Source organism: Stegodyphus dumicola, chromosome 8 (assembly GCF_044657685.1).
Source record: "Stegodyphus dumicola isolate Sdum_Otavi_A_Nest chromosome 8, ASM4465768v1".
Classification (NCBI taxonomy): domain Eukaryota; kingdom Metazoa; phylum Arthropoda; class Arachnida; order Araneae; family Eresidae; genus Stegodyphus; species Stegodyphus dumicola.
The window spans coordinates 124,346,259-124,373,212 of NC_140775.1; the positions used below are offsets into that span (position 1 = coordinate 124,346,259).

The 26,954-nt window shown below is 36.2% G+C and overlaps 1 protein-coding gene across 2 annotated transcripts in view; it reads left to right on the forward strand.

Annotated features, from left to right (window-relative positions):
- Nucleotides 1-1,355: 1,355 nt before the first annotated feature.
- The window catches only part of LOC118184052 (BPTI/Kunitz domain-containing protein-like), a 46,851-nt gene continuing 21,252 nt past the window's right edge, over nt 1,356-26,954 (forward strand). Inside the window, exons 1-2 of one of the 2 annotated variants that reach the window (XM_035353688.2) lie at nt 1,359-1,578; nt 9,653-9,703. In XM_035353688.2, the coding sequence (XP_035209579.1) occupies nt 1,536-1,578; nt 9,653-9,703 (94 nt within the window). In that variant the 5' untranslated portion in view covers nt 1,359-1,535. Of the gene's footprint in view, nt 1,579-9,652; nt 9,704-26,954 lie in introns of both variants that reach the window. The other variant, XM_035353689.2, reaches the window with a different exon arrangement.

Genomic DNA, 26,954 nt, shown 5'->3' on the forward strand with positions numbered 1-26,954 from the left:
GAAGTCATGAATGGAGTTAATGGAAACAACGAAAGGCAAGTAATGGCACCTTATATTCGGACGACGAACATATATTGGACATTACAGGGTTCTACCACAAATGGGAAAAGTTTCAAACTGCAGCTCGTGATAACGAAATCTTAAGTTCCTAATGTTTTGTTAGAGCTTCATAATAGCCTTGCTGGAGTTCATTTAGGTGTAGTATACACATATATGGTAATCGTGAACGTTTCGTCTGAGACAAAAACAAAGCAAACGTAGAAAAGTGATGCAAATCCAGGGATGCACGTGGAGCTCGCATACAATTTGCTGTGGGAACTAGGGCACGGTCTGACTAATACATCGCATGCCAGGTGTAAAGCCAGAAAAGTCGAGTGGTTTTTATCTATTGATAGTCGTTGACGTAGATATGACCGTTAGGATTGTGCTACTAACATCACTGAAACTATCGCTTAACAAGGCTTTAGGCTACCATTGGCTTCGTTATTGTGCTTTACCATGAATTAGGGAAGTCGATAGTAACCAGTGTGCGTAGAAATCGGCAATTTCAGAAGAATATAAAGTAATTTGAGTAATTGATATTTTATATTCTTTGGCTATAATTCCTTTCAAAGATCTGATATCCTTTCCTGTTATCTCGGCAATTACTTAGATTAAGAAATGTTTTTTAGGTACACTGATTTTAGGTTAATACACTTTAAGTACTAGCCTCGATACATCAAAAAGGCCTGCTGTCTTGACAAGCGACCATATTGCCAGAAGAACGTGAATAATTTATCCTCTAATGAATTGTGATATATATCCTCTTATGTCCTAAAATCAGAACTACTTATACCTCTGAAAATGAAGAGCTCCCACTTGCTGTTGTTGACTCAACTCGAAGTCTATTGGTGGTTTCATATCTTGAAATTTGAATTGCTATATTCAGCAAGTGTTTCATTTCCATTGTCCGCAGCATAGTTACACAATTTATACCAGAAGTATACAGATGTCATTTTATCTCTACATTGACAATTCGAACCATGTCATTATGCAATAAAACTCAGAAGCTAAGCGAATTGTTTCTGGTGCCAATAAGGTTTGGATTCCAATTCTTCTATTACGACAGATAGCTCCAACTCATGAACATTGTTCAAATATCTCCACATGTGCACTCGACATGTGTGCTGTCAGCTAAGTTAATTGTAATCTGATCCCATTAAGGTTTGAATATCCATTCTTCTATTATGACAGATAACTCGAACTCACAGACATTGCGCAACTTTGTCCATATGTGCACTATGAATCAGCGAATTCATGTACTACGCGACATGTGTGCCCCTTCAATAATAGAAAACAGACACGTATTTAAATAAATCATGAGTATACCTTTTAGAAGTATTATTAGCTCTCTCGTACCGTTCATGTAACATACTATCGTATTTAGTGATTTTCAAACATCTCAGAAATAAGATATCATAGATTTTTTAATCTTTATATACTACTTTTTGGAAAGACAATAGTAACAAGAAAAGATCTGCAAATAACTAACTATAATGAGCTTCCTGTTGGAGATTCTAATGCTGTTTTGCTTCTTCAGTAAGTGAATTTTCCTTTGCTATATATATTTTAATACTTCAAATAATTATTATTTCAGATAAACTATTTTTCTTAACTATACTATTTATTTTACATATTTTAAGTACCTTTAAGTATTTATTTCGACCTTAAGAGTTTTTAAGCGTAAAAAATTGAAGGAAGTTTCTCACAGTTTTTAATTTTCCCACACTATGATTCGCCTGTTACGTATTTCTTATTTCATACTTTTTCTGACAATTGAAATTTATGTTTTTAGTTCAAAGGAATATTCATTTTCACTCAGATGCCATAGTTAGGAATAATACATTTAGCAAACGTATTCATTGATCCGTGCAAAGACTGAAGCAGATAATAAAAGGTAAATAAATAAAAGAAATTAAAATGAAATTCTGGAATGAAAACAATATAGTATAGTGTAGCAATCTTCAGATTGCTATCCGCGGAACCCTTTAACAGAAACATCAGTAATTAATCATAATTACCAACAAGAAATGTCTTGAATGTTGGTTATTAATTCATACAGATTATGCCGAAATTTCTAACAAAGGCGTAAAAATACTCTTGCCATTTGCTACAAATTATGTGAGCGAAAACATTTTCAATCTACATGCAATAAAAACAAAGCACAGAAATAGACTGATTAACAGAATAGATTGATTAAAGAATGCGATTTACTCTTAGGATTAGCGTCAATAGAAGATTTCGATCTTTAAAAAATTGCGGTGACATCAGTGACTAAACGAATAGTAATTAATGAATTAATAACCCATTTACGAAATTTGGGCTCAAACTGGTGAATAGATAATTAAAATGAAATAATAATATTTCTGTTATTTTCCGTATAAACTGCACACAGTGTTCATATAGTTTCAATGCACTTTTAATATTTTCCTCTATGAAGGCAGGTAAGTGAGAAGAAAGTTCTTAAGGTAAGAGCAACAATTTAGTTGTGTGAATGTGAAGACCACTGAGTGATTTTAAGAATTCTAGAACTAAATTATCGAATATTTGAAGAGCGTTCGAAACTTTGCTCATCATTCTTGCATAATTTTGTTTCGTATTTTTCTCAGCGTATTTCTCCACGCTGGCGAAAATTTTCAACTCGACGTTATATTCTGGACAGGTCAAGCAACTAAACGGAAGAAAAGGAAGGACCATGAGTCCTAACTAGATATAAAATTCTTGGAAGCAAAGATTCCATCAAAAATTGCGTTCGATGAAGTGCTGAAGAAACTGCTGTCCGACATTTAAGAAGCCGAAAGTGTAAATTTCCTCACATTGTGCGGTCCTAACTGTGTAATATGAATTCAAAGTCTAGACTGACAAGCGCAATATCCCTTCCACTGATATAGTAAAACAAAGGTATATAAAGATTTTAATATAGATAAAGATTATAATTAATTTTTTGTTTAAACTTGAAATGAATAGAAAGCCCAACTTGTGCTTATACTCAAAATTCAGCCATCTGCAGATATTTAAAACAACATAAGTTGGATTCAGAATTTGAGAAATGATTGTAACCAGATACTACACAAATTTGGGCCTAATTGAGATCACTCAAAACTTTCGGCTAGCAAATAGCTAAAGCAGAAAATTAACTGGCAGAGTTTGGCGGTAGAAATTAAACACGGCTGCGACACAAGCTCTATATCTAAAACTTTTAAAAACTCTCGTCTTAAATAATCTTCAGTCTTTATTTGCGTATTGGTGAAGGATAACATAAAAGAGAAGTCATAGTAAGGATTTAAATCATGACAATTGGTTAGCTAATTATAAAATGTCTTAAGACTTGCCACCACCAGAATTTAAGCTATTCGGAAACAAAGGCCTTAATGTCATTGATTTTTAGAAAATTTAATTCTCAACCTGATCACTTGAGCTAACCTTTGACAATATCTTAAATAGGTTAATAACGTTATTTCTGTGACTATTTACATTCATCAATCTTTCAAAGTTTCATTCAAGACATTTCCATTGGCTCACACCTTCTTCCAAATTCCTGGAAGGAAAAATACTTTAGCAGAAATAAACTTGGTATCACACAGTATGAAGGTGCAAGAATAAAGTTTACCTTTAAAGAATAGTAGGAGGTGAATTGTAAAAGGTGATTTAAACCTCTTACTATTCACTTTTTAACCCCTGAACATTTTTTTCACCCTGCTCTCTAGTCTGTGTTGAATGAATAAATGTGTAAAATTGTAGTTTAGTAAGTTCTTTTATCTAACGGAATTCCTAGATTGGAATATTTTTGATACTTCAAACTTCAACGATACCCGATTTGAAAATCTGTGCCTATTGCTCTACATTTAAATTTCATTCAAACTTTATACGTGTTGATTGGAGACTCCAAAATAATTTTATAGAACACTATCTTTTAAATTTTCATTTATAATGCACCAATTTTAACCTTTCATTTGCAATGCACGCTATCCACAACAAATTTTGCTTTTACAATACTCTAATTCTTTGTATACGAGTATATTATTTCTGCTCAACAGTTTCATGACAGAAAACTTCAAAGCATTCATTACATTAACACAGAAAATTCATGAAAATATACATTAGTTGCCATTATTTTGACTTAAAACTGGTGCCAAAATTTCCTGCTATTTAAAGCCTTTTCGACTGTGTTTAACGCACCAACGTAAGTCTGCAAAGTTGATGAGTACATCAATAGCTTCTTAGTTGTATTTGACTTGGATTTCCTCGCTAAATTATACTATAAGAAAGCATACTAGCAACTTCGTTCACATAGCATGGAAAAAAGCTTCTACTTAAGCAGAGAAAATAGTTCTACTAAAGCAGAGAAAGTAGTTTCTCTTTTCTTTTGCTGTTGTGACAATCAGTCACCTTTTTTGCCACAAATTCGCTCCGTGATGGAAGCCAATTCTATGGACTGATTCGTTTCCGGCACTGGTGATCATTCTGGTCATTTCCTGGCCTTTTCCGCTCTTTTAATCCCTCCTTGATCCTGGTTGACTTTCTTTGTCCTTTAACCTATTCTGGCGGTTCGGATCTCTACACCGGGACATTGTATTGAGGTTGCTTGTATCCACCATCTCGGCTCGCCGTCCTTCTGCATTTTCTGATCTGTGGTCCTTTTTAATTTTCACTTCACTGGTTCATACCCAGGCGGCCTTGGCATTTTCCAGCGAAGGTTTTGGCGTAACTGGCCAGTCATTCCCTTGTTAGCTAGTCGGTCCCCTATCGTTGAACTGCTGACCTTGTTAGCAGATACAGGTTGAAACAAGGCCGCAACTGTGCATTGTTTCTTTGGCATGTTAGGTATCGCTAACCCTTGCTTACTTCAAAGTTTCTACCCCGGATGAAATTCCGAAGTAGTATACCCCTTGGTGTGTCTAAGGCTCTCAAACCCCTCTTCCCTACCACCAAACGTTTGATAGGATTTTAATATCACCGAGTATTTTGAACGTTCTTTCCCGCCCAAGCAATTTATGCGTACATATATCCATGTGTTCTCCGGGATACCAGCCCAGGTTCTTTGGCACGGCAATCAGTGTCACTAACTGTTATCACGTCTGGTCAGTTGACATTGTTAGTATGGTTTCGCCGTCCTTCAAATTGCCTTGGCCTCTTACGTGGTTGGTCATGAAATCTTCCAGCTGCTTCACCTGGGCCTTCAAACTTTGGAACTTTACTTGCTCGTTTTTGCCTTCTTGGATCCCCTGCCCTGTAGCGTTTTTTTAAGGATACATCCAAAGTCTGAACCTTTTCTCTCTCTCTCTCTTTTTTTTTTTTTTTTTTACCTTTCCCGCATTCTTTCCACTTGCCCTGCGGGTATTCATGTGATGCAGGCACCATTACCTTTCCGACGGGGCTGCATTGACAGGGGTTACCTCTAACACATTCCTTATAATCGGTATATCAGCCAACTAGTACTACGTAATTTGGTTTACATTTGCTGTTACAGATTCACCCTTCTTTCCTCGTAAGCCCAACACCTTTTATCTGATTCTCTAGATTAAAATTGGCTTTCCAGTTTGTTATAAAAGTTTATTCCTCTTCTTGGTGTTCAAGAAAGTAAATGCTTAATTTTCCAAACCTTCGCCCTCTTAACATTTCCCTCAGGTATTTGCCATCCTAAGCTCCTCCGACCTCTCTCTTTTTTTTAAATGAGTTTATCAAGAGGTCAATTAGCTTTCTTCCAAGAAATAATTCAGCGGATGCCAGCGTCGACTTTAATTATATTTCTATTTACTCTCTCCGCGATATCTGATTGTTGTCAATAAGGGATAATCTTGAAATATTTTTTGTCAAAAATCGCGCAATTTGAAAAAATGATGAACATACTCAGACACATACATAGAGGACATGATGTATTCACATGCACAGAGACATAGAGGACACGATGTTACAAGTCTTTGAAGAAATGGAAAATAATCAGCTTTCCATAACCTGTGAACAGATTTTCTAATTCTGAGATCGCCTTACAATGAATGATTCATCATGCAATTTTTGTAAAATACTCAGTCTTAAACTCGCTGGGATAACTGATTGCAATCTATAGTTTTTATTCTTTCCTTTCGAATAAAATGGAAGGTAGTCTAGGATTTCATAATTGACTGCCTTATTCCTGATTCGCGTTATGCCATGATGCTCAAAGTTATACGAAACCTTCAAATAGGCTTCAAAATTTTCAAATTCTGCGTCCGCTTGTAATTTTGAAATAACTGAACACGAATTAAAAATTTAAAAGACTTCGTGACGAATTCTTCCTAGAGCACAAATGTAATATTACCGCATGGTCGGTAACATGCTTCTTGCCAAAATAGACTTTACATTTTTGAATGGCCAACAAAGCTATTAGTGTTTCTCTCCCAGTAGAGGTGTATTTTTCTTGAGTCATCTGTTTTACTAAAATACGCTACCTGTTACGCGTCTTGCACGATTCCTACATCAGAATCAAATACACTTGCAATGAATTTAACTTAATCTCCTATTCTATAAATTTCAAGACGGGTGCTTGAATTAATGCCGCTAAGTTTCTCATTGTATTCGCTTCCGCGGACCAAGTAAATGTAGTTTTTTTAAAATTTAATAAGGACCTTGTTGTTTTTGTTGATACTAATCTCGTGCCTGAAATCAGAGCAAGCACGCGAAATTCATTTCAGCAGGAAGTCAAGATTGCCCCTGTCGTTGTCAACAGACTTAGATACCATACAGGTGAGAATGCGACTTTGCTTTTCAGCTCCCAATTTTGAAGAACACATCAGAGGAATGAGTCTAAAGGTCTCCTCCCTTTTTTCCTACCACTAACCTCTCGTAAGGACTTTTTCTCGTGAGGATATTTTCAGTGCCCTCTATACAGCATAGACACTATACATTTACAAACATCCATGCCTTCTCCGGGATTGGGCTCTTCGGTGCGGTAGTCAGAATCTCTAACCCCTCTCCTGCTTAGGCGGCTAATAAGGGCTTTGCTACGCAAGCAAAATCTTTAACATGTATTCGATAACACGAACACAAACCCAAAATAGTGCTAATTTCTTTGGCGTGTTACGTCGCAGGTAATTTTTAATTGCTGATTTTTTTCAAATTTCGCGTTCTCTTCCAATCTGTGACATTTTATATCCTAGGCAGTCAAGATCTGTGCCGCTGATTTATATTTTGCTGCATTCATTCGTTTTTAGAGTTGCTTCGTTTAGAAGAATAAAATCTTTGTGTTAATTCTTAATGCTTTCATGAGCTATTATGTCAGCATTCTATTGTGTCACCCAAGTATATGAATATTAATTTACCAAGTATAGACCTTAAAATTATTTCCACGGCCCTATGAAATGGAGCGAGGCCCTGCATAGACCACATGGCATTCAGGGAAACGTATGTACTCCTGATTTAGTAATAAGTTCTGTTTTCGGTAAGTGCTCCGTTTTTCACATATATCTGGAAATACCCAGAAATGAGATCTAGTTTGGCAATATTTCTTGTAAGCTTAATTTTTCTAATTATTTCGAGGGCCCACGAGCGGCCGAGCGGTAAAGTCGCTGAACACTGGTAGTTCGGTCCGAGGTTCGAATCCCGCAAACGGGCTGGCTGCATGGGTGTTTTCGTGGTTTTCCCCATGTGTAACGTGTATACGAGCCAGTTTCCCTTAGAAAGTCCTCCACGAAAGGCATCCCTCCCCTTAGGCAGATAGCCCTAGTGTGCTTTGCCATAATTAAATACACACCACATCTAATTATTTCGTCAGTTATTGGCAAAGGGTAAATCGTATACTTTATCATGCGTATGTTTTATATTCTGTAGTCATGATGAGTGAACTGTCAGGCCTTGAAATCGGCAGGAGGACTATAACCTTTTTTCTCCGTAGAACTACAGGCCTGGAGTAGGAACTATTATTTTACATTTTAACATTTACGAAATATATTTTTAGCGATAGTCCTTTTAAATTTTTTGCAGCGGTGGTTTCGCTCTATATAAAGGTTGTTTCCCGTTTCGATCGCATAACTTACCTCATGCGTTAACCCTAAGTTCTAATCAAATAAATCTGAAACATTTTTACCAGCTGTTCCAACTTTACCTTCTCCTCTGGAAGCAATTATTTCAAGTTCAAAGCTGGAGGCTCTACATCTTTGTCCTTTAACCAGTGTACTATGTTTAACGCCGTCGATCGCTTGCCTGCAAATTTCTAACAAACAAAAAATTATACCTTATGCTGCTCATTCTTAATTTGTACATTAACAGGCCCTCTACAGTGTTTTCCTTATCTTGTTACCATTTTTGTTCCTGTAATCCGCTTAAAAGCTATTCTGCATCTTTGTATCTAACAAAGACACTAACGGGATTTTCTTAGAACCGATTTGCATATTTGGGAATTGACCCTTTTTTAACTAAAACCATATTTAATTTAATCTGAGAGGCCTTTTTTTGTTTAGGAGGGAACGACAACTCTATGCCACAGTGCAACTAGTTTAAAGTTTTTTAATTATCAACATCACTTTCGTTTTATCCAAACCTATGCTCCTTTTATCCTTATTTTCCTTCAATGAACTTGTATTCCTTTTATCAACTTCCTTTTGTTATAGGCAGTGCCTGACCTTGCAGTGCGGCAGATGATGTAGCTACTATTTGCATTTTCCCAACCTGGTATAATATAATAGAAAATAAGTTTTAAAATTCTCGATGAAGATCACGGCTGAACTTCTACCGAAGGATCTACTTAGCGGTTTCATCGAAGCTTGCATGGTATCCAAAATTTACCCAAACTTTCCGATAGAGCTTGTTGGTGTTGCAGAAATCACCAGTCTTGGGCTGAAAGAAACCCTCCTCCGGGTATGTTTCTGGGCGTTTAGGCTTCAGTTATAGGGTCCCAAATGTGTTTATTAACAAAAAGTCTTTCAGATTGTGTTAGACTGACAAGCGAATTATCGCTTTTGTTCTAGTAAAATTAGGTCTTATGAGATTTTAAATAACTTACTTATTTAACATGAAAACACAACTTGGGAATACGTTCAAAATTCCACCACTTGCAAGTGTTTGAAATAACATAAGCTGAATTTATAATTTGGAAAAAAATTATAGCTGGACACTGCAGAAATTTGCGCTTAACTAAGCTGACTCAAAACTTCAATAGCAAATTTTTAAAGTCGGCTAGCAAATGCAGGAAATCTGACTCGCAGAGTTGGATGATAGAAAATAGAGCTGCTAGCCCCGCAGTCAAGTTCCATATCTAAAACATTCAAAACTCTCTTGAAATATTATTCAACCTCATTTACATCCTGGAGAGGACTAATGGAAAGGAAAAAATACAGTAAAAATTTAAATCGTAAAATATGGTTAATTAACATAAAATAGTGTCTCATACTGCCAGTCAGACCCGAACTGAACTACCAATATTCAGCGATTACCACTGCTATGCGGCTGGTAAGCACAAAAGTTAATTGTAAGAGAAGTTACTGAAGTAAGAAGTTCCTTTACTACTTACGATGAAAATCGTAATTATAATACGCCATACATCTATATGATTACTAAGTTTAGGTCTTAAATTGTTACGTATTTAAAAAAAATTAATTTCGTTATTCGTATTTAAAAAAATAAATTTACTTCTTTTCAGATTTGAACCAAGCTCTTTACCTGCAAGACAACACAACAAACGCACAGCAGGGTAAATTTCAGTTTTTATTGCCATTGATTTCTCTTGTTTCGTAAAATTCTTTTTATCTACACTCATGTCCATAAATTAAGGATAATGCAAAATCAGGCAAAGGAAGAGTTAGAAGCAAAACAAATTTGACTTATTTGTAAAGCTTATTTATTAAACAAAAGGTAAAGAGCAAAAAAAGATGGTATATGTTTGATATTATTAAAAAAATTAGCGATTTTTTCTCCTTAGAGCAAATTAAAAAAAAAAAAAAAAAAAAAAAAAAAAAAAACAATATTACATGGTTTTTATATTACATGTTTGATATTATTAAAAAAATTAGCGATTTTTCTGCCTGGAGCAAATTACAAAAATAACTTATTTACAAAAAACCAATATTACATGGTTGGTATGATTGTTAACACATTGTATGTCTCCCAGACGATGCAATACAGTCCGTACAACGCCTAGGCATGCTGAATATCAAGTTATAGATCTCTTGGGGGATATTGCACCACTCAAAAAGCAATGCTCTCCGAAGTTCCAGTAGACATGTAGGAGGAGGTTGACGGGCTGCAACTAGTAGACCAAGCATGTCCCACACGTACTCTACTGCATTCAAGTCCGGTGAGAATGCTGGCCAGTCCATACGGGTGATATCCTCCGATTCAAGACATTCGCTTACGATGTTTGCACGGTGAGGACGAGCGTTGTCATCCATAAACACAAATTATGCGCCCTTGGCGCCCTGAAACAAACGTACGTGTTGTTCCAGAATGAAGTTCCGATAGATTTGGCTTGCCATGGTTCCAATTTGAACATGCAGTTCAGTTCTGGGACCCAGAATAATTCCACTCCAAACAAGCACTCCTGCACTACCGTAACGGTGTCGTTCAATGATGTTTTCTTGGTGGTAACGGGTACCTGGAGCTCTCCATATGGAAGTCCGGCGAGAATCAGACTGCAAGCTAAACCTGGACTCCTCGGAAAACATCACACAAGCCCACTGTTGCGGTGTCCACAATGCATGCTCTCTAATCCAGGCTAACCGCAGGCGATAGTGAGTTGCAGTAAGTGGAACGCATCTGACAGGTCTACGAGTATATAGACCAATCTGCCCTAAGCGTCTGCACACAGTCTGCCTTGAAATTGTCGTACCAGTGGCTGAAGAGAGCTGACGAGACAGGTCTGAGGATGTGCTCCGCCTGTTTCTTTTGGCAGTAACTGCCAAATACCGGTCCTCATTCGGCGTTGTAACTCTGATGCGACCTGTGCTGTAACGTCTACTCACATTACCATCATCTTGGAATCGTTGCCAAAGCCTGGAGATGACACTCTGGGCAATTCCAAGTTCGTCTGATACTTCCAGTTGGGTACGCCCACATTCCAGACGGCCGATAATTCTACCACGTAAAAAATCATCCAAATGCGTCCTGTGTGTCATAACTATTCGGTAATTGCACTGAAATGCTTATAAAGCGCCTGCGAACAATTTTACTTCTTTGCCTGTATTCCTTATATATCACTCTCTTACACTCTCGTCATTGTGACGTACAATCGGTGTCATCTGGTTACTTCCTGAAATTTGCATATGATTCTTGAAGATGTGTGCAGTGATTTTACAAGTGATATATTTATTTTAGAGTTCGATTTCCGTGTGACTCCGAATTATCCTTAATTTATGGACATGAGTGTAGAATCATTAATGTGGAGTATTTCGAATACTATTATTCATACTATTCATTGTCAGGCATTCGAAGGTTGTGATTAAAAATGTAAATGACTTACTTTGTGCACATTATTCTGCTAAAATTGGAATTTTTGATAACATTTTAAATAAGGAATATTTCGAAGCTTCCATTTAAAAAACTTTCTATTTTAATTTAAAAATACATAAAAGAAATAACATGCAGCAAGGAAAGAAAAGAAAAGAAATTCAGAGGGGAAAAAATTAGAATTTACGATTAAAGGATCCTCATAAACGGTTGGGTTCTAAGGTATGATAATAATGGTAACGGCAAATTGGCTATGGCTAACTTGTTATTAAAAAATAAAATCAGTGGTAATATACTAAAGTCCATAGCTAGGCCATCGTTGAGCCTGATTTCGAGGCCCGAAGAAATTGCAGATGTTTCTGGAGGTATATAAGATACCACAGAACATATAGATATTGGTACTAGGACAAAAGTTACAGGAGACCTTGAATCCGTTTCCTGGGTTCCTCTTAATGAAAACTGGGATAAAGCTGTGTAACAGTCGGAATGTCATCTATATGGAGCCCAAGATCTTGATCAATGACAGGTAACTTTCCTTTTGGCTATGATTAAATTTTTGGATCCGATCTGAAGAGATATCTCAAAATCAGGAGACTAAGTGATGGTAACAAAGAAGAGATCTTTTACTAGATGACAAATTTCAATCAATGTAATTAATGCAAAAATGAACGTAGGTACTTAAAATCATGTTTGAAAATCTTGTTGCGTTCTGTACGTTTTCATGGATTTGGAGTGATTAACGACAACACTTGAAGGGGAAAACACAATTTGTTAGCCTGTATTATTCAGGAAAGCTCCAAAAACACGTTTACAGTCGTCGACTTAGGACAAAACGTTGAAACAATCAGCAACACAGCCTACAACACAGCTATCAGACTATAATAATAAAGACAGCTTCACGGCAAAGCAGTAGAGAACAGCTCCCGACTCGGTTCGTTCGCTCTTGGAGCTCAACACACTCTCGAGACTCTCTACGCTACAACTCGCGATGCACTCGACGATACACTCGATAGCCTTAAAGATGCGTACTCTCTATGCACTAACTCGCGATACGCTCGACGGCCAACTCGACAGTAGACTACGAGACGCACTTGATGATAGACTCGCGATCGACTCGATAGACGAGACACTGACTGACTCACTGTGTACAGGCAAAGTTTATACAGCTTTTAGGCTGCCCTCGAGATTATTCTGGTTCAAACCGGTAAGAATTCGTTCTAGAATGTTCTCCACCCGTCTATGGCATATCGCCAATTTTGTCGCCAAATGTCTCGAAATGAGCGATTTCTCGCCAAATATGGCAACACTGACTTCTTTTGTCATTTTCTGGCAACCCTGAAAACACGCCTTGCGGGAAAGCTATCTTACCGCGCCTGGACGCTAAAAATCTGTTATTTTTGTGCATGATATTGTGTTTACTTATTTACATAATAAACTATATGCTAATCTTTAAATACCAACAAACTCAAAAAGTGCTGATAAAAATTTGCAGATGACGTTTCGGGAAGTTCAGATTCAATGTTTTCTTTAGAGTTTCGATCAAATCGGATTTCAGGTAAAAGGGTTTTATTATACTTTTCATTTTTTAATTGGTTTTATTATTCTTTTTGCATTTCCTTTTGTTCACAAGAGATACGCTTGCTCTTAAAAGTAATAAGACACTTGTGCACATTGAGAACTTATTTATTGATAAGTGCATAATATTGTGATTACACAATGGGGTTAAACATTGAATCTGAAACCCTACAGTGTAATATTTGAGGCATGACGTATGTACAGTTAAACGTGGATGTATGGATGAAATAGCAAACTCGATTCTTGACATGCGTAAAGTGCTAAATTAGCATCGGAGAATTGTAGAAAAGCTGATATTCAAGATATGAAAAATTAGTATATCTGTCCATGAGTCAAATCACATCAGTTCATACATCTTTTGTGTTACAGAGATTTTTATCACATTATGTATAAGTGTCCATTAGAATATTACCTATTTAGGAAGTACTGTTATGTCAGTGGATTCAAGTAAACAGTATCCAGGAAGAAGCACGTTTACGCAAGGATGATGATTTTTGCAGCAATGAGCTTTTTGAATGTTTTCTAACCATTCAGATAAGTTCACCCATTACCATTTTTATTAATTAAAGCATCAAATATTTTTATATAAATATTTCGCTTTCATCGGGTTTTACATTTTGATTAAAAATGTATGATGTGATCTTTTTGCGTAGATATAAGTTTACATTTCAAATAGTGTTAGGTTAAACTTTAGCCTATAGTTTAAACTCAGTCTTAAGAAATTCAATATACACATCGTAAACTGAAATATACAAATCCAGCTTCTAAAAATAGCAGTGTCAAGCATTTGGCAATAAGAAACCTAGCCCTGATATCATTTTAATAGGAATTAAAGTTACATGGAGAATTTTGTGCTCAAAAAATAAAAGACTTCATTATTCAAGGTGCAGCAGAAATTTTTTCTAATTGGATTGTATGCAAAAGAGGTTTGTCAAAATTATTTACCGTAAATGAAGTTACATCAATTTATACTTTGCGAACACGAAATTCGCAAAGTAAAACCAATAACGCTTTACTTCAGATAACGATATTTACTGTTACCAATTCATAATACTGTAGAGACGTTAGGTATTTTGGAAGCAGGAGATGTGAAAAATGAGTATCGTCTTCGCCGGGAATCGAACCACGGACCTCTAATATACGCGCCCAGACCACTGCACTACGAAGGCATGCTAAAGAGGCTAAAGAGACACTTTATAAAACTAAATAACTTAAGTAACATAAAATCTCAATTCACAAAGAATTTCTATTTTAATATGTTTCAGTTTTTTTTAATTATTTTTAAAAATTTCTTTAGTATTTCACTTTTTTATTTGTGAATGCAAAATGCTAGTAAAGAGAAAAATATCAACACATAAAAAATTACATTACGGTAATACATATATATATATATAGATAAGGAAGACCACAATCTGTTTATTACTGCAAAAGCTCAATATTCATCATTCAACTTTGTTTTAGATGTAGAATGATACAGCGCAGAAGAAGTTGAGTTAGAAGTTTGTTAACTGATATATAAGCTGCTACAGAGTCGCACGTTATTTATCACACTGTTTTTGTTGTAACGAATTAAAAAATACTTCAAACGCTACTTGATATAGTGGGAAATAAAAGAAGTACAGAACAAAATAAATTCGTTAATGTTTTATAGAAGGTTAGTAAATCCGAAAACTAAAATCTTGAGGAAACACTCGTCTTCTGCTGGGAAAATGACTGGCATCGTGAGTTAGGATTCCACTCATCATTTACAGAGACAGAATTTACAAATCATAACGTAAAAAATGTTTCAGATAAAAATTTAACTCCATACTCGAGTAAAGTACAGAGACTACGAAAATGTAACATAAAAAATAGGAATAAAGACATTAATTATATGCAATATTACTATCATAAATGATATAATCAATATAAAGTTTAACTATCAATTTAAACTTTATAATGACTTAACCTGAAATTACATCTAACAAAATCTAAAATACAAATGAATTCTGCTCTTTAATTTCTAACAAAGAACGCCCTCTTGATTAGATAAATCATACCTTCTTAAACTGCCTGTCAGGTTTTCAAATAAAATATATTTATTTAGTCTGGCGGAATTTGGATTTATTAGGTTTTTCAAAGCGGGAGATGGGAAAAATATTCAGTTCCCTCGCCGGGACTCGAACCCTGAACCTCTCGAATACGCATCAAGTATGCTTCTAATTACAACACGAAGGCATGCGGAAAGGAAGGAGAAAATACCTTATATACTCCTCCTTTGGGCATTAGGGAACCCATTCGCCAAATCCTGCTGGCGACGAATATCGTCCACTGCCGTTTAGTTCAGGCGCCAATTGTAGAGCCATAAGGCCTTTTTTTTAAAACTGCAGACGTAAAAATTGAGGAGTTCTCCCGCTGGGAGTGGAGCCTGGACCTCTCGAATACGCGTCGAGTATTCTTCCAAATACACCATGAAAATATGCGTCAAGGAAGAAAATATGCCTTATTATTGTGACTTGGTGGAACGTTTGGTGAGCTTCGATCAATGCTGGTAAATATGAACTGCTTATTAGCACGCGGCACCATAATAGCAAGGTGCTTACGATACTTAAATTCTTCGGTGAAATTATCTTAAGGTTACCTTTGCTGATTACCTTAAAGTCAGAGAATTCAGACTGAATTCTGAACTCATTTGAGAAATCACATCTCATACATCAGCAACAAAGACACCATGAAAGTGTTACCATGAAGCTTCTTCCCTTACTAGGATGCTAGACGTCTCCAGATATCTCCCCAAAATGAAGATTATTTCTATCTGTGATTCGTTTCGTATTCACTTTTGCTGCTCCGGGGTTGCGCACTATTCCTATTAAGAGAACTAAGTGTCTTCAAATCCTCCAAAATAATATTTTAAGTATCATTTAAAAGTCCCTGTGTTTCTTTCGTAATAATGTCATTTACAGAGATTTTAATATTGAAACCGTGAGCGAATATTTACGCGAAAATAATCCTAATTTCTTCAACAGCGCAGTTAGCTCCAGCACAGCGAACTTTCTTAAGCTTTTGTGTTATGAAATTTTAGGGATGGAAGTAAAGGCCTTTTTTACCACTCTTTTTCTTAAAGCCTCTTAGTGATGTCATGTGAAATTCAAATGAAAGTACACGAAAACACACCAGTTGCAACCTTATCTCATATAGTAAAATTGTGTATCTGCGCGAAGATTGAATTTTTAGTGATAACAGCATTGCCTCCTGATCTTAAAAACAACAGAATATCAATATTTTATATCTTGGATTTCAAAAGTGGACGAAATTTTTATACTCCTGGTGGCTGGTGAATTTATTATAAAAGCAACAGTGCTTTTTAATTTAACTATGAACACAGTATCCAAGATCTTGTCTAAGTGCTTAGAAAGAGTAAGAACTTAGTCCAAGCAGAGTAATTACCAACGCAAGAGGGTGTTAGAACAATGGAAATGTATCTCAATTTTTAAATTATGAATAACAATAAACAAGAACAATAATTAAGAAATTTAAAAAAAGAAGCTTTTCATTTTGCTTCCAGCATTCCACTTTATCTGTAGAATATATAAGATTATAACTTATTCTTATTTTCGCCTTCCTTTCTGCATGCCTTCGTGGTGCAACTGGAAACAGACTTGATGAATTCGAGGGTTCAAGTCCCGACAAGCGCAGAGCACATTTTTCATGTCTCCTGCATCAAATAATGGCTAATATAACCTGATGATTTAATGACTACTCACCCTCTTGCGAGGATAAATTGCTAACGATCAAGTTAATAAATTTTCCAAGTTTTATATTTCGTTTGAATATTTCAAAGCATTCATTTCTGTGTATATCGTTATTTCCCCAATACAATACATTTAAGCCTTGTTCACGTGCATAAACGGCATTCAGTGCGTGAAAAAGTAATCCCGAAACAAATTCTCTATGACGCGTTGAAAAAAGGGCTGTATTCAATTCAGTAAACTGAAAGTTTGATGTTTTCACCATTACTTTCGTTATTTTATGCATTTTTTAAAATTGTGTTTGCTATTTGAATTGGAACTTCGCTGCATTAAAGGATGTAACCCAGGACGTGATTCCAATAATTTAACAACTAGTTCACTGCAAGTATTGATTAACTTCATTTAACAATTAGTGACTGATTTAATAAAAAATAACAATATTTATTTATTAACTTACGCATTCTTCTGTGCGTTTAAGAAGTATTAAATACCTGTAGCAAAAATAAATTACGGAACACAGTTGCAACATCCTAGCTGCGAATAACCGAATTTTTAGATACACATCATGCATGCATTTTTTTCACATAAACACTTCTAAAACGAAGCACTCGTGCGCTTGATTGAGGACAGTGTATGGCTACAAGGCAGAGCTTCCTTCTAGGTGCTCCCAAATCCACTTTCCTTGTTTAATGAGGAAACGTCAAGATTTTGGGCCTGAGATCAAGACCTGAAGTTTTGAGGCAGTAATCAGGCCCTATGCACAACCATGATTTGTTTTTATGTATTCGAAAGATCTTATGCGAACGTTCACTATGTCTTAAGAGACAGTATGCTATGGAATTGAAAATAAATAAAAGAGACCTATCAGAAGAATCAGATTCTGAATTTGAAGTAAACTCTGATAAATTAAAAGTAGTTCAACGGCTTGTGATACTGGTTTAGAAGGAAGTAATGAGCAAGGAACAACGCTACATATAAGTCCCCTTTTAACTATATAAAAATATAAAATAAATTTCTTTTTTACAAATTACCTAATTTACTAAATTACTGATATAGGTAAAAGAAAGGAAAATTATTGATAACTGATTTGCTGAACTAAGTCTGTAAGAATATGTTACATGAATTTAACTTGTTATTGTTTCAAATTTTTGGTCTAACTAATGATAGCTTATTTAAAGGAAAACTTTTTTATTTACAGAAATTAAAAACTATCCTGACCGCATTGGTACACTACAAAATTTATAGAAAAACTTTCGTACACGTGCCAAAAAAAAAAAAAAAACCTTTAATGCTAAACAGTTGTAAGCTTCGGATATTTTTACTATAAAGCCTTGACTAAAATTGTCATAACGTCAAGATATATCTTATTTGACACATTTCTTAAACCCGAGAAACAATTTACGATAAGCCTTTCAAGAGATCTAGTCTTCAATAGTCTTCAGTTTCTTTCAAAGAACTTGTGTTTCTGAACTTAAAAATGTTATCATCAAGTAACTTCATTCTAGTATGGATAATTTTTCTTTTTCATTCCTCAAAGAATGAATTCTGTATATTAAAATTTATCTGCTTCAAAAATTAAGAATTGATGAGTGATTTATTCCCTGAATTTGACAGCAATGCATTTTCCAAAAAACTGACGATTTCCTAGGAAAATCTGCCTTTTTGGAAATTTTTGACGAAGTTAGTTTACTGCTCCCTTTTTTCGCATATGCCTTTTTCTTTTTATCGCATTCGAGATACTTTAAAAAGTATTTTTGTAATCTTTACAGCTTTCACTGTACTTACATGTTTGTTTGTAGTGCATTCGAATGAAAAAAAAAATCGTCCCATCAAGACTTTATTGAACAATTTTCACTCTTCAAATATTAATCAAAACTTTCGTTATCATTTCTTCAAGAAGCTAATTTAAATCAGATATTAGATTAATACTGACTTGTGCCACCAGCTGCCTGAGCAACGAAAAATGAATAAATTTTCCCATTCGCCTTGCTCCCGAGGATAGAAAAGTATAGAAAAGTTACTACCAGTTTCGACAAGCTACAAATGCTACTTCGTAATCTGTAACGAGGAGTTTGAAAGAACCAGTTTTTAAAATTTGAATCCAGGAAGGTTAGAAAAGAATTAGTTCTTTGTTTTGAAATACTGTCACATTAGGTTCAGGAGTTTAATTCAGAAACCATATAAAAAATGTATAGCACCCCGTGCAGGATATTTTAAGGAAAACTGATTCGTATTCACTTTATACATGTGCAAAACCACGAAAACGCCCATGTCCCCAGCACTTTCACCGAAAATCGAACCCCAGACCAAACTACCAGTGTTCAGCGGCACTCGGCTGCTGGCGGTATTTAAAAAAGTAAAAATATCGAAATATCTAATGAAGTTCTATGATTATTGCCGTAAAATTTCTATCATTTTGTAGGGTTTATATTTATTTTAACTAACATTCATTTTAAGTTTAAACTATCTTTCCTGTCAAGCCTTACTTTCCCCTGGAACTGCCAATGCCAGAATATGTAAATTTGAGTAGAACGCGCAAGCATTCAAATTATCAGCGGAAGTAGTATGGTTTAAATAGAAGGAAACGAGTTCGGAGAGAGTTATTCTTACTTAGCGAGCGCGGAGGTAGAAATCGAGAATTGAAGAACCCCGCGTTGCGGCCTATGTGCTTGGCGGGAAGTAGTTGCAATTGTTCCAGTGAGCTTCAAGTCTGCTAAATTAGCTGCGGCATTTGTAAAACGCGGTGAGTTAGTTATTTTAGAGAGCCTCGTAGTTAGAATATTGTCTTTACTTTCTTTTCAGGTTCTTATTTTTATTTGACTGCCTAGTGGGCACAGTCTGTAAGCGTCAAGAGGACGCCATTGTAATTTATTACGTTGAATAAAAAGGGACTTAAACCCTTTATAAGACTCTGTGGTTTATACAAGCTTTCACAGTCACCTCTTGGTTGCGTGCTAGTTAGAGGCGCGCAACGTTATATTGGCGCCCTAACACTTATCGAACTGAAATGGCCGAAAACTGGATGGAAGCCGCTGGACAACACCAAGAAATGACAACGCAGTTAGAAGGATTTGGATACCTGGTCCAGACTTTGAGAGCATCAATCAAGCCAAACGTCTATTTCGACGGAAAAAATTCGGTGTCCGTATTTTTAGAAGGTATAGAAAACCACTTTCAGCTCTATCCTGTGCCTGAAAGACAAAAAGTTGCTACTGCCACATCAGCACTAAGAGGACAGGCCGCGCTATGGTGGAAAAATATAGGCAAATTTCTTCTAGGTGAATTTGGAAGCCCGACGTATACATTTGAAAATTTCAAAAAATCGTTAGTAAAGGCCTTCCCCATAGTGAAAGATCGCGCACGGCTGGAAGCCGACCTATATAGTTTCTATCAACGGGATACAGCACAATTGACGGACTTTATTTTACGAAAAATCAAGCTAACGGATATGCTGTATGGCAAGAAACCCGATGCGGAGATTATTGAAATAATATTACCAAGATTGTTACCCGCTGTTCAAGACTACTTTGAAATTAGAAACCCAACCACATTGCAGGAACTTTTCGAATTGGCGGTGAAATTTCAAAATCGCAGAATAGCGGAAAGAGCGAGAGGGGAAACATATTCTCAAAGTACCAGAAGGAAGGAGGAAACCAGAAATGGAAATCGCTCGTATGGGGGAAATAACTATCAAGCTAACGCATCGAAACTCGAAGGTCAAGGCCCAAAAAGAAAATTTGAAAATAAGCATCCGCGTACCCAGAAGACACAGATTGAAAGGAAAGCTTTAAACGACTAGAGGGGCCTGTGAAAGGGAGGGTCCAGACCCCGGAAGTTTTAGAAAAACCCTCAAATAGACATCTAAATACAGTCGTCGTAAAAAACTCACAGATACCAATTATACAAGTCCTGGTTGGCGATGTACCAGTAGAAGCCCTCATCGATACAGGGGCAGAAGGAAATTTCATGAGTGAAAAGTTCTTCAAAAAGAATTTTTATAGGATACGACTATTCAAAACCAGAAATACGGAAATTATAGCGGCGCAAGGAAAAACATGTCACTGCATCGGGAAAGTATCATTAAACTTACAGATAAAAGAGGAAAATCTCAAAGTATTAATTTTTGTGGTGAAAGACCTCCAACACTCTCTTATTTTAGGTATGGACTTTTTAAGGGCCGCGAGGGCCAAATTAAATTTTCAAGATAGTTCCGTGGTGCTGGAGATGGACCAGAGGGTGGTGGAACCTGCGGAGACACCTGAATTGGACCTTAGCCATCTGAATGACCAGAAAAGTAAAGCAATACAGCAAGTGGTGAGTAATTTTTCTCATTTGTTTTCAGAAAAACCGGGAAACTGTCAGATCGTGACTCACAAGATTCAATTAAATGCCGAAAAACCTTGTAGGACTAAACCGTATCGTTATGATAAACAAAAAGACTTAATCATCGAAGAACATATTCAGGAGATGTTAAAGAATAAAGTAATAACGCCCATAAATAGTGAATACGCGAGTCCAGTCGTACTATGTAGGAAAAAGAACGAGTTTCCTCCTTCGGATAAAAGGGCTTGGAGGTTTGCTATCGATTATAGAAAACTAAATAGCATAACTAAATTTCCAGTTTACCCTTTGCCGGTTATAGACGAGATCATTAGACAGATCAAATCGACGAGATATATGTCTACTTTGGACTTAACGTCTGGCTACTATCAAATAGCTATGAGACCCGAAGATATACATAAAACCGCGTTTATAACAAAATCGGGCACTTATGCATTTTTACGCATGCCTTTTGGGTTGTGTGGGGCCCCATCAACATTCCAGAGAGCTATGGACATTGTTCTAAAGCCTGTCCTGGGAAAATCAACTTTAATTTATCTAGATGATATAATTATAACGAGTAGTACGTTGGAACAACACATTAATGACCTCGAACAAGTTTTTAAATTATTAAAAGAGGCCGGTCTTACAATTAACGCCTCAAAATGCAAGTTCGCAACTAAAGAACTTAAATATCTCGGTTATAAAATTTCGCAAAAGGGTATAGAAACGCAAGATTCAAAAATAAAAGCTATTAAGAATTTCCCACCGCCCAACACAGCCAAGAAACTTTCGTCTTTCCTTGGATTATGTTCTTACTATCGATCTTTCATAAAAGATTTCGCTAATATTGTTGAACCACTCTTAGTAATCAAAAGAAAAAAGAGTAAATTTACGTGGACAGCTGAAGCTAACACACCTTTTGAAAGATTAAAAGAAGCGCTTATTAATGCCCCTGTTTTAAAATTCCCTGAGGGGGATGAAAACCTGGAAATTGCGGCAGATGCATCAGACTATGCGGTGGGTGCGGTTCTTATGCAAAATAACCATCCGCTGGCATTTTTTAGTAAAACATTGAATCAAACACAAAGGAATTATACAGCTACAGAAAGAGAAACATTAGCCGTATTAATGGCTGTACACAAATTTCGAGTTTATTTCGGCAAATCGCCAGTAACAGTCTTTTCGGATCGTGCGGCTGTTGGTAGACTTTACTCGGGAAAAAACCTAACGCCCAGGTTAATAAGATGGGCTTTAAAACTCCAAGAATATAATATCACAATAAAATATAAACCGGGTAAGGAAAACAATGTAGCTGACGCACTTTCTCGTATAAAACTGGACGATGAAGGTAATGAACTTAAGTGCGCTGTGTTGACTTCAAAAATTTTAGATTCTAGAGATACGGTTATTACTGAACTGAAAGCTGATCCTGAATTTGGAAATATCTATGCTTATTTGAAAGACCCCGAAAGCTTTGAGCATACAGATATCGATGCGATAAGAAATAGAGCAAAAAACTATGAAATAATAGATAATTTATTATTCTATACGAAAACAACAAACGAAAATCTTGAGTATAAGCCAGTCATCCCAGCCTCGCTTCGATTAAGCATTTTGAAGGAGTTGCACGAAAAAAAAACAGCGGGCCACCTCGGGGTCAGAAAGACTATAAAAAGGGTACGCGAGGCGGTATATTTCCCGCAATTATACAAAATAGTAACGGCGTATGTCAGGTCCTGCAATCAATGTCAGTTAATAAATGATATTAATTACAGCCCGGCCGGGTACTTAAATAGCATTCGCGCTACATTTCCGAATGAAATTTTAGGCATAGATCTCCTTGGTCCCTTCCCCCAGAGCGAGTTAAATAAAAATCGTTTTCTTTTAGTAATAGTAGATCATTTTTCAAAATGGATAGAAATTGTTCCACTTAAACGCGCGTCAGCCAAAACAGTCGCAGATGCATTCTTACACAGATACATTTTAAAATACGGTGCACCGATAAAAGTCATTAGCGATAACGGAAAACAATTCATTAGTCAAATATTTGAAAACATATGCAATGGACTTGATATACGCCATATCAAAATGGTTCCGTATAGACCACAGGCTAACATAGCAGAAAGAGTTAATAAAAACATTGTAAAAATAATTCGCAGTTACGTTAGCACACATCACAAGCGCTGGGATGGCTACATAAATGAATTAGCTTATGCTTTAAGAACGGCACATCATGATACTACGGGAAAAACTCCAGCAGAATTATTTTTAGGCAGAAAGTTAATTACGCCTTTAGATAAATTATTCTTTGTGCAACAAAGAGAGCAGGAATTTAGACAGACAAAAGGACGTGCAAAAGCTAATTGATCAGGCGCTTAAAACCTCGGATACGGCAAGAAATAGGCAGAAAATTTATTATGATAGAAAACGCCGTGAAGCAGATTTTAAAGTTGGGGATAAAGTATTGAAAGGGAAATTTTCTTTATCAAGTGCCCCAGACAATTTTATGGCAAAGCTAGCTCCAAAGTTTGAAGGCCCCTATGTAATTCAGGAAATCAAAGGAGTAGTCTTATATCTTAAAAACGAGAGAGGGGAAATCTGTAAAGCAAGTCCCGACCAGGTGAAAAAATACTATAATCCAAATGATTTTGAAATCCTTAAAAGTTTCTTGCAGGACTCAAGTCTAAACGAAATAGAAGGGCCAGAGACTGCAACAACTATTCCACCACCCAAGAAACGGAGAACTGAAGAGAGACCTAGCACTTCTACAACCCGGACGTCGGTATCAAAAAGAAAAAAGGATTTTCAAACTCCGGCGTTTAAGAAAAACAAAAATACAGATGAACCGGGTAAAGAAACCGTGGTAAAGACGAAAACACCACCTACAAAAGATGGCAGGAGAAATTACACATCAAGGAGAACGCGCACACGGCCACAGAGTCAGGTGCCAGCAAGGCCGCCGTTCCGGAAACTGAAACGCCAACAGGAGGCACAGAAGTACGAGGAACAGAAGAAATTCAAGAACTCCAGACCGGAGGACGTCAAGACCAGCCGTCCCAGACAGAAACGCAAAGGCCAACAACCAGACGATTACTCCGTCAAGAGGCCAGCATGTAGAGGACGCAAAAGAAAGAGCAACGGGGACGACACGCGGAGATCAATAAGGAGAAGATTGACATCCATGACACCTCTAACTTGGGATCAATTTTGTCAAAAACGGATGACGGAATTTCAAGCATCGAAAACTCAAAGATAAGTTAAAACCTTCTATAAATATTTTTCTCTTTTGTTCCGAAATGTTATGCATAAGTACGAAGTTCTATGTTTTGACGAAAGTCAATATGTCTCGGTTGAGACTTAGTTTTGTTTTACTTTATTTAGCTAAGGCAAAAGTATTATTTTCTTTAAGTGTAAAAGCTAAAAACAAGCATTTTCTGTTGGTCGAAAGACTAATTCTGTTATGTTAAAGCCAAAATTTGGCCGAAGATAAAAATAACTTCGTATTCTTGTATTAATAAGAATTTTAGTTTCAGTGCCGCCAGCTTGGCGAAGAATGAGTAAAGTAAAAATTTATTTTCTCTTATTCATTTTATGGTAAATTGTAAAAAAGCATATGTATTAAACTTTGGTAAATGTATGTAAATACTTGCATGTTATGTAAAAGTAGAATTTAGTCTAGAAGCATAAAATTGTAGATGCTAAAAGTGAATGCTTAAAAGCAATGAAGTCAAAATTTAAGTATTAAACTGTAAAGTCATGCTTTAGAGCGAAAGCCTGCATGTTTAAAGATGAATGAGGGGGAAGCTAGAATGAATGTGTTTTGTAGGGTTCTCCACCTACATTTGAATTTTTAAGAATATTAAAGTAGCTCATTGAGTTGTAGAATGTCGAGTAAGGTGTGTCTATTTGGTTGTTGAATTCTAACAAATCATGGTGGTTAGGGGAAGTGTTGTAAGACTAAAACACGAATATTCCCGTTTGACACCACACATGGTGGAGAGCCAGGGTAAAGTTAAATTAATGCTTGAAAAATTGAATGAATGTGAAGTAAGCAATAACTAAGAAAAACGAATCGTTAAAAACAAAAATTTATTGTGTCAAGAAAGTGTAAATTATAATGTATGTAGAAAGATACTGATACTTATTCCTTCCAGATGCTGGAAGGAAAGACCAAGGTTGATTGATGAAGTCCAGGAAAAGTGGCTGTAAGAAGAAAGCTCTGTAACGAATAACAGAATTTTAATATATAATTGTTACATAAGATTTTTTTTGTGTAAACGAGGCTTTCGCCAGTTAGTTCAGAATTAGATAAACTTACAACAGGTCGTTTGTAGGACCTGCTTCCAAGTTTTCCAAATTCTGGCAGCGGCAAATGTAGGGTTTATATTTATTTTAACTAACATTTATTTTAAGTTTAAACTATCTTTCCTGTCAAGCCTTACTTTCCCCTGGAACTGCCAATGCCAGAATATGTAAATTTGAGTAGAACGCGCAAGCATTCAAATTATCAGCGGAAGTAGTATGGTTTAAACAGAAGGAAACGAGTTCGGAGAGAGTTATTCTTACTTAGCGAGCGCGGAGGTAGAAATCGAGAATTGAAGAACCCCGCGTTGCGGCCTATGTGCTTGGCGGGAAGTAGTTGCAATTGTTCCAGTGAGCTTCAAGTCTGCTAAATTAGCTGCGGCATTTGTAAAACGCGGTGAGTTAGTTATTTTAGAGAGCCTCGTAGTTAGAATATTGTCTTTACTTTCTTTTCAGGTTCTTATTTTTATTTGACTGCCTAGTGGGCACAGTCTGTAAGCGTCAAGAGGACGCCATTGTAATTTATTACGTTGAATAAAAAGAGACTTAAACCCTTTATAAGACTCTGTGGTTTATACAAGCTTTCACAGTCACCTCTTGGTTGCGTGCTAGTTAGAGGCGCGCAACGTTATAATTTCATATTTCTATCAGACACATGAGAGCATATTTTTACCATACAAAAATGTGTAAAATCCTTTATTTTCCTTAAATAACATAAAAATGCTTTGTTAATTAGGGCAGAGAAGTGAATCACCTGAAAAATTATTTTATCAGTATATTTTAATAACAATTTTTCAATGAGTATTATTTTATAACACATATGATAATTCTAGCAAGAGCTTGTTCTTAATTGGTTTTTAACGAAGTAGAAATTACCAATTACTATACGTATAAAATATGAGCAAAATAAGGTACCTTTCGGAAATACGACTAGCACATTTGATAGTGAGCACTGTGACCTAATATTGCAGATACCTTCGTAAAGACCTTATTTCTCCCGCCTTCTTAGCACGCCTTCGGGGTGTAGTGGACAGCACGCTCGGCACATATTCGAGAGGTCCGTGGTTCGAGTTCCGGCGAGAGTATTACGCATTTCTTCAATTTCCTGATTATAAAAAAACTACATATATCTACAATGGCGCCCGAACTAAAAATGGGTGGTGGATAATGACTCTCCACCACCAATATTTGAAGATTGGATCACCTAACTCACAGTCGCCCTTTAAAAGAGGGAGGATATAAGGTATTTCTCCCGCCTTGTTAGCATTCCTTGGTAGTGTAGTGGTCAGCACGCTCGGCGCGTATTCGAGAGGCCGTAGTCCGACTCCCATTGCTCATTTTTCATCTCTCCTGCTCCGAAATAACCTAATGTCTCTACAACCTATCTAAGAGAAACTGGTACATATAATTCATATTACACATAAGAATTTCACATGTAGCCATCCCATTTGTCGGTATTTAAAGCCAAGTGGAAATACCAGTGCGGAGCTTTAACTATTACTTCGATCACAGATGAGTCTTTTTTTTGGAAGAATTGTAGAAGAGAGTCATTCTCTTTCTCTCGTGGATAGA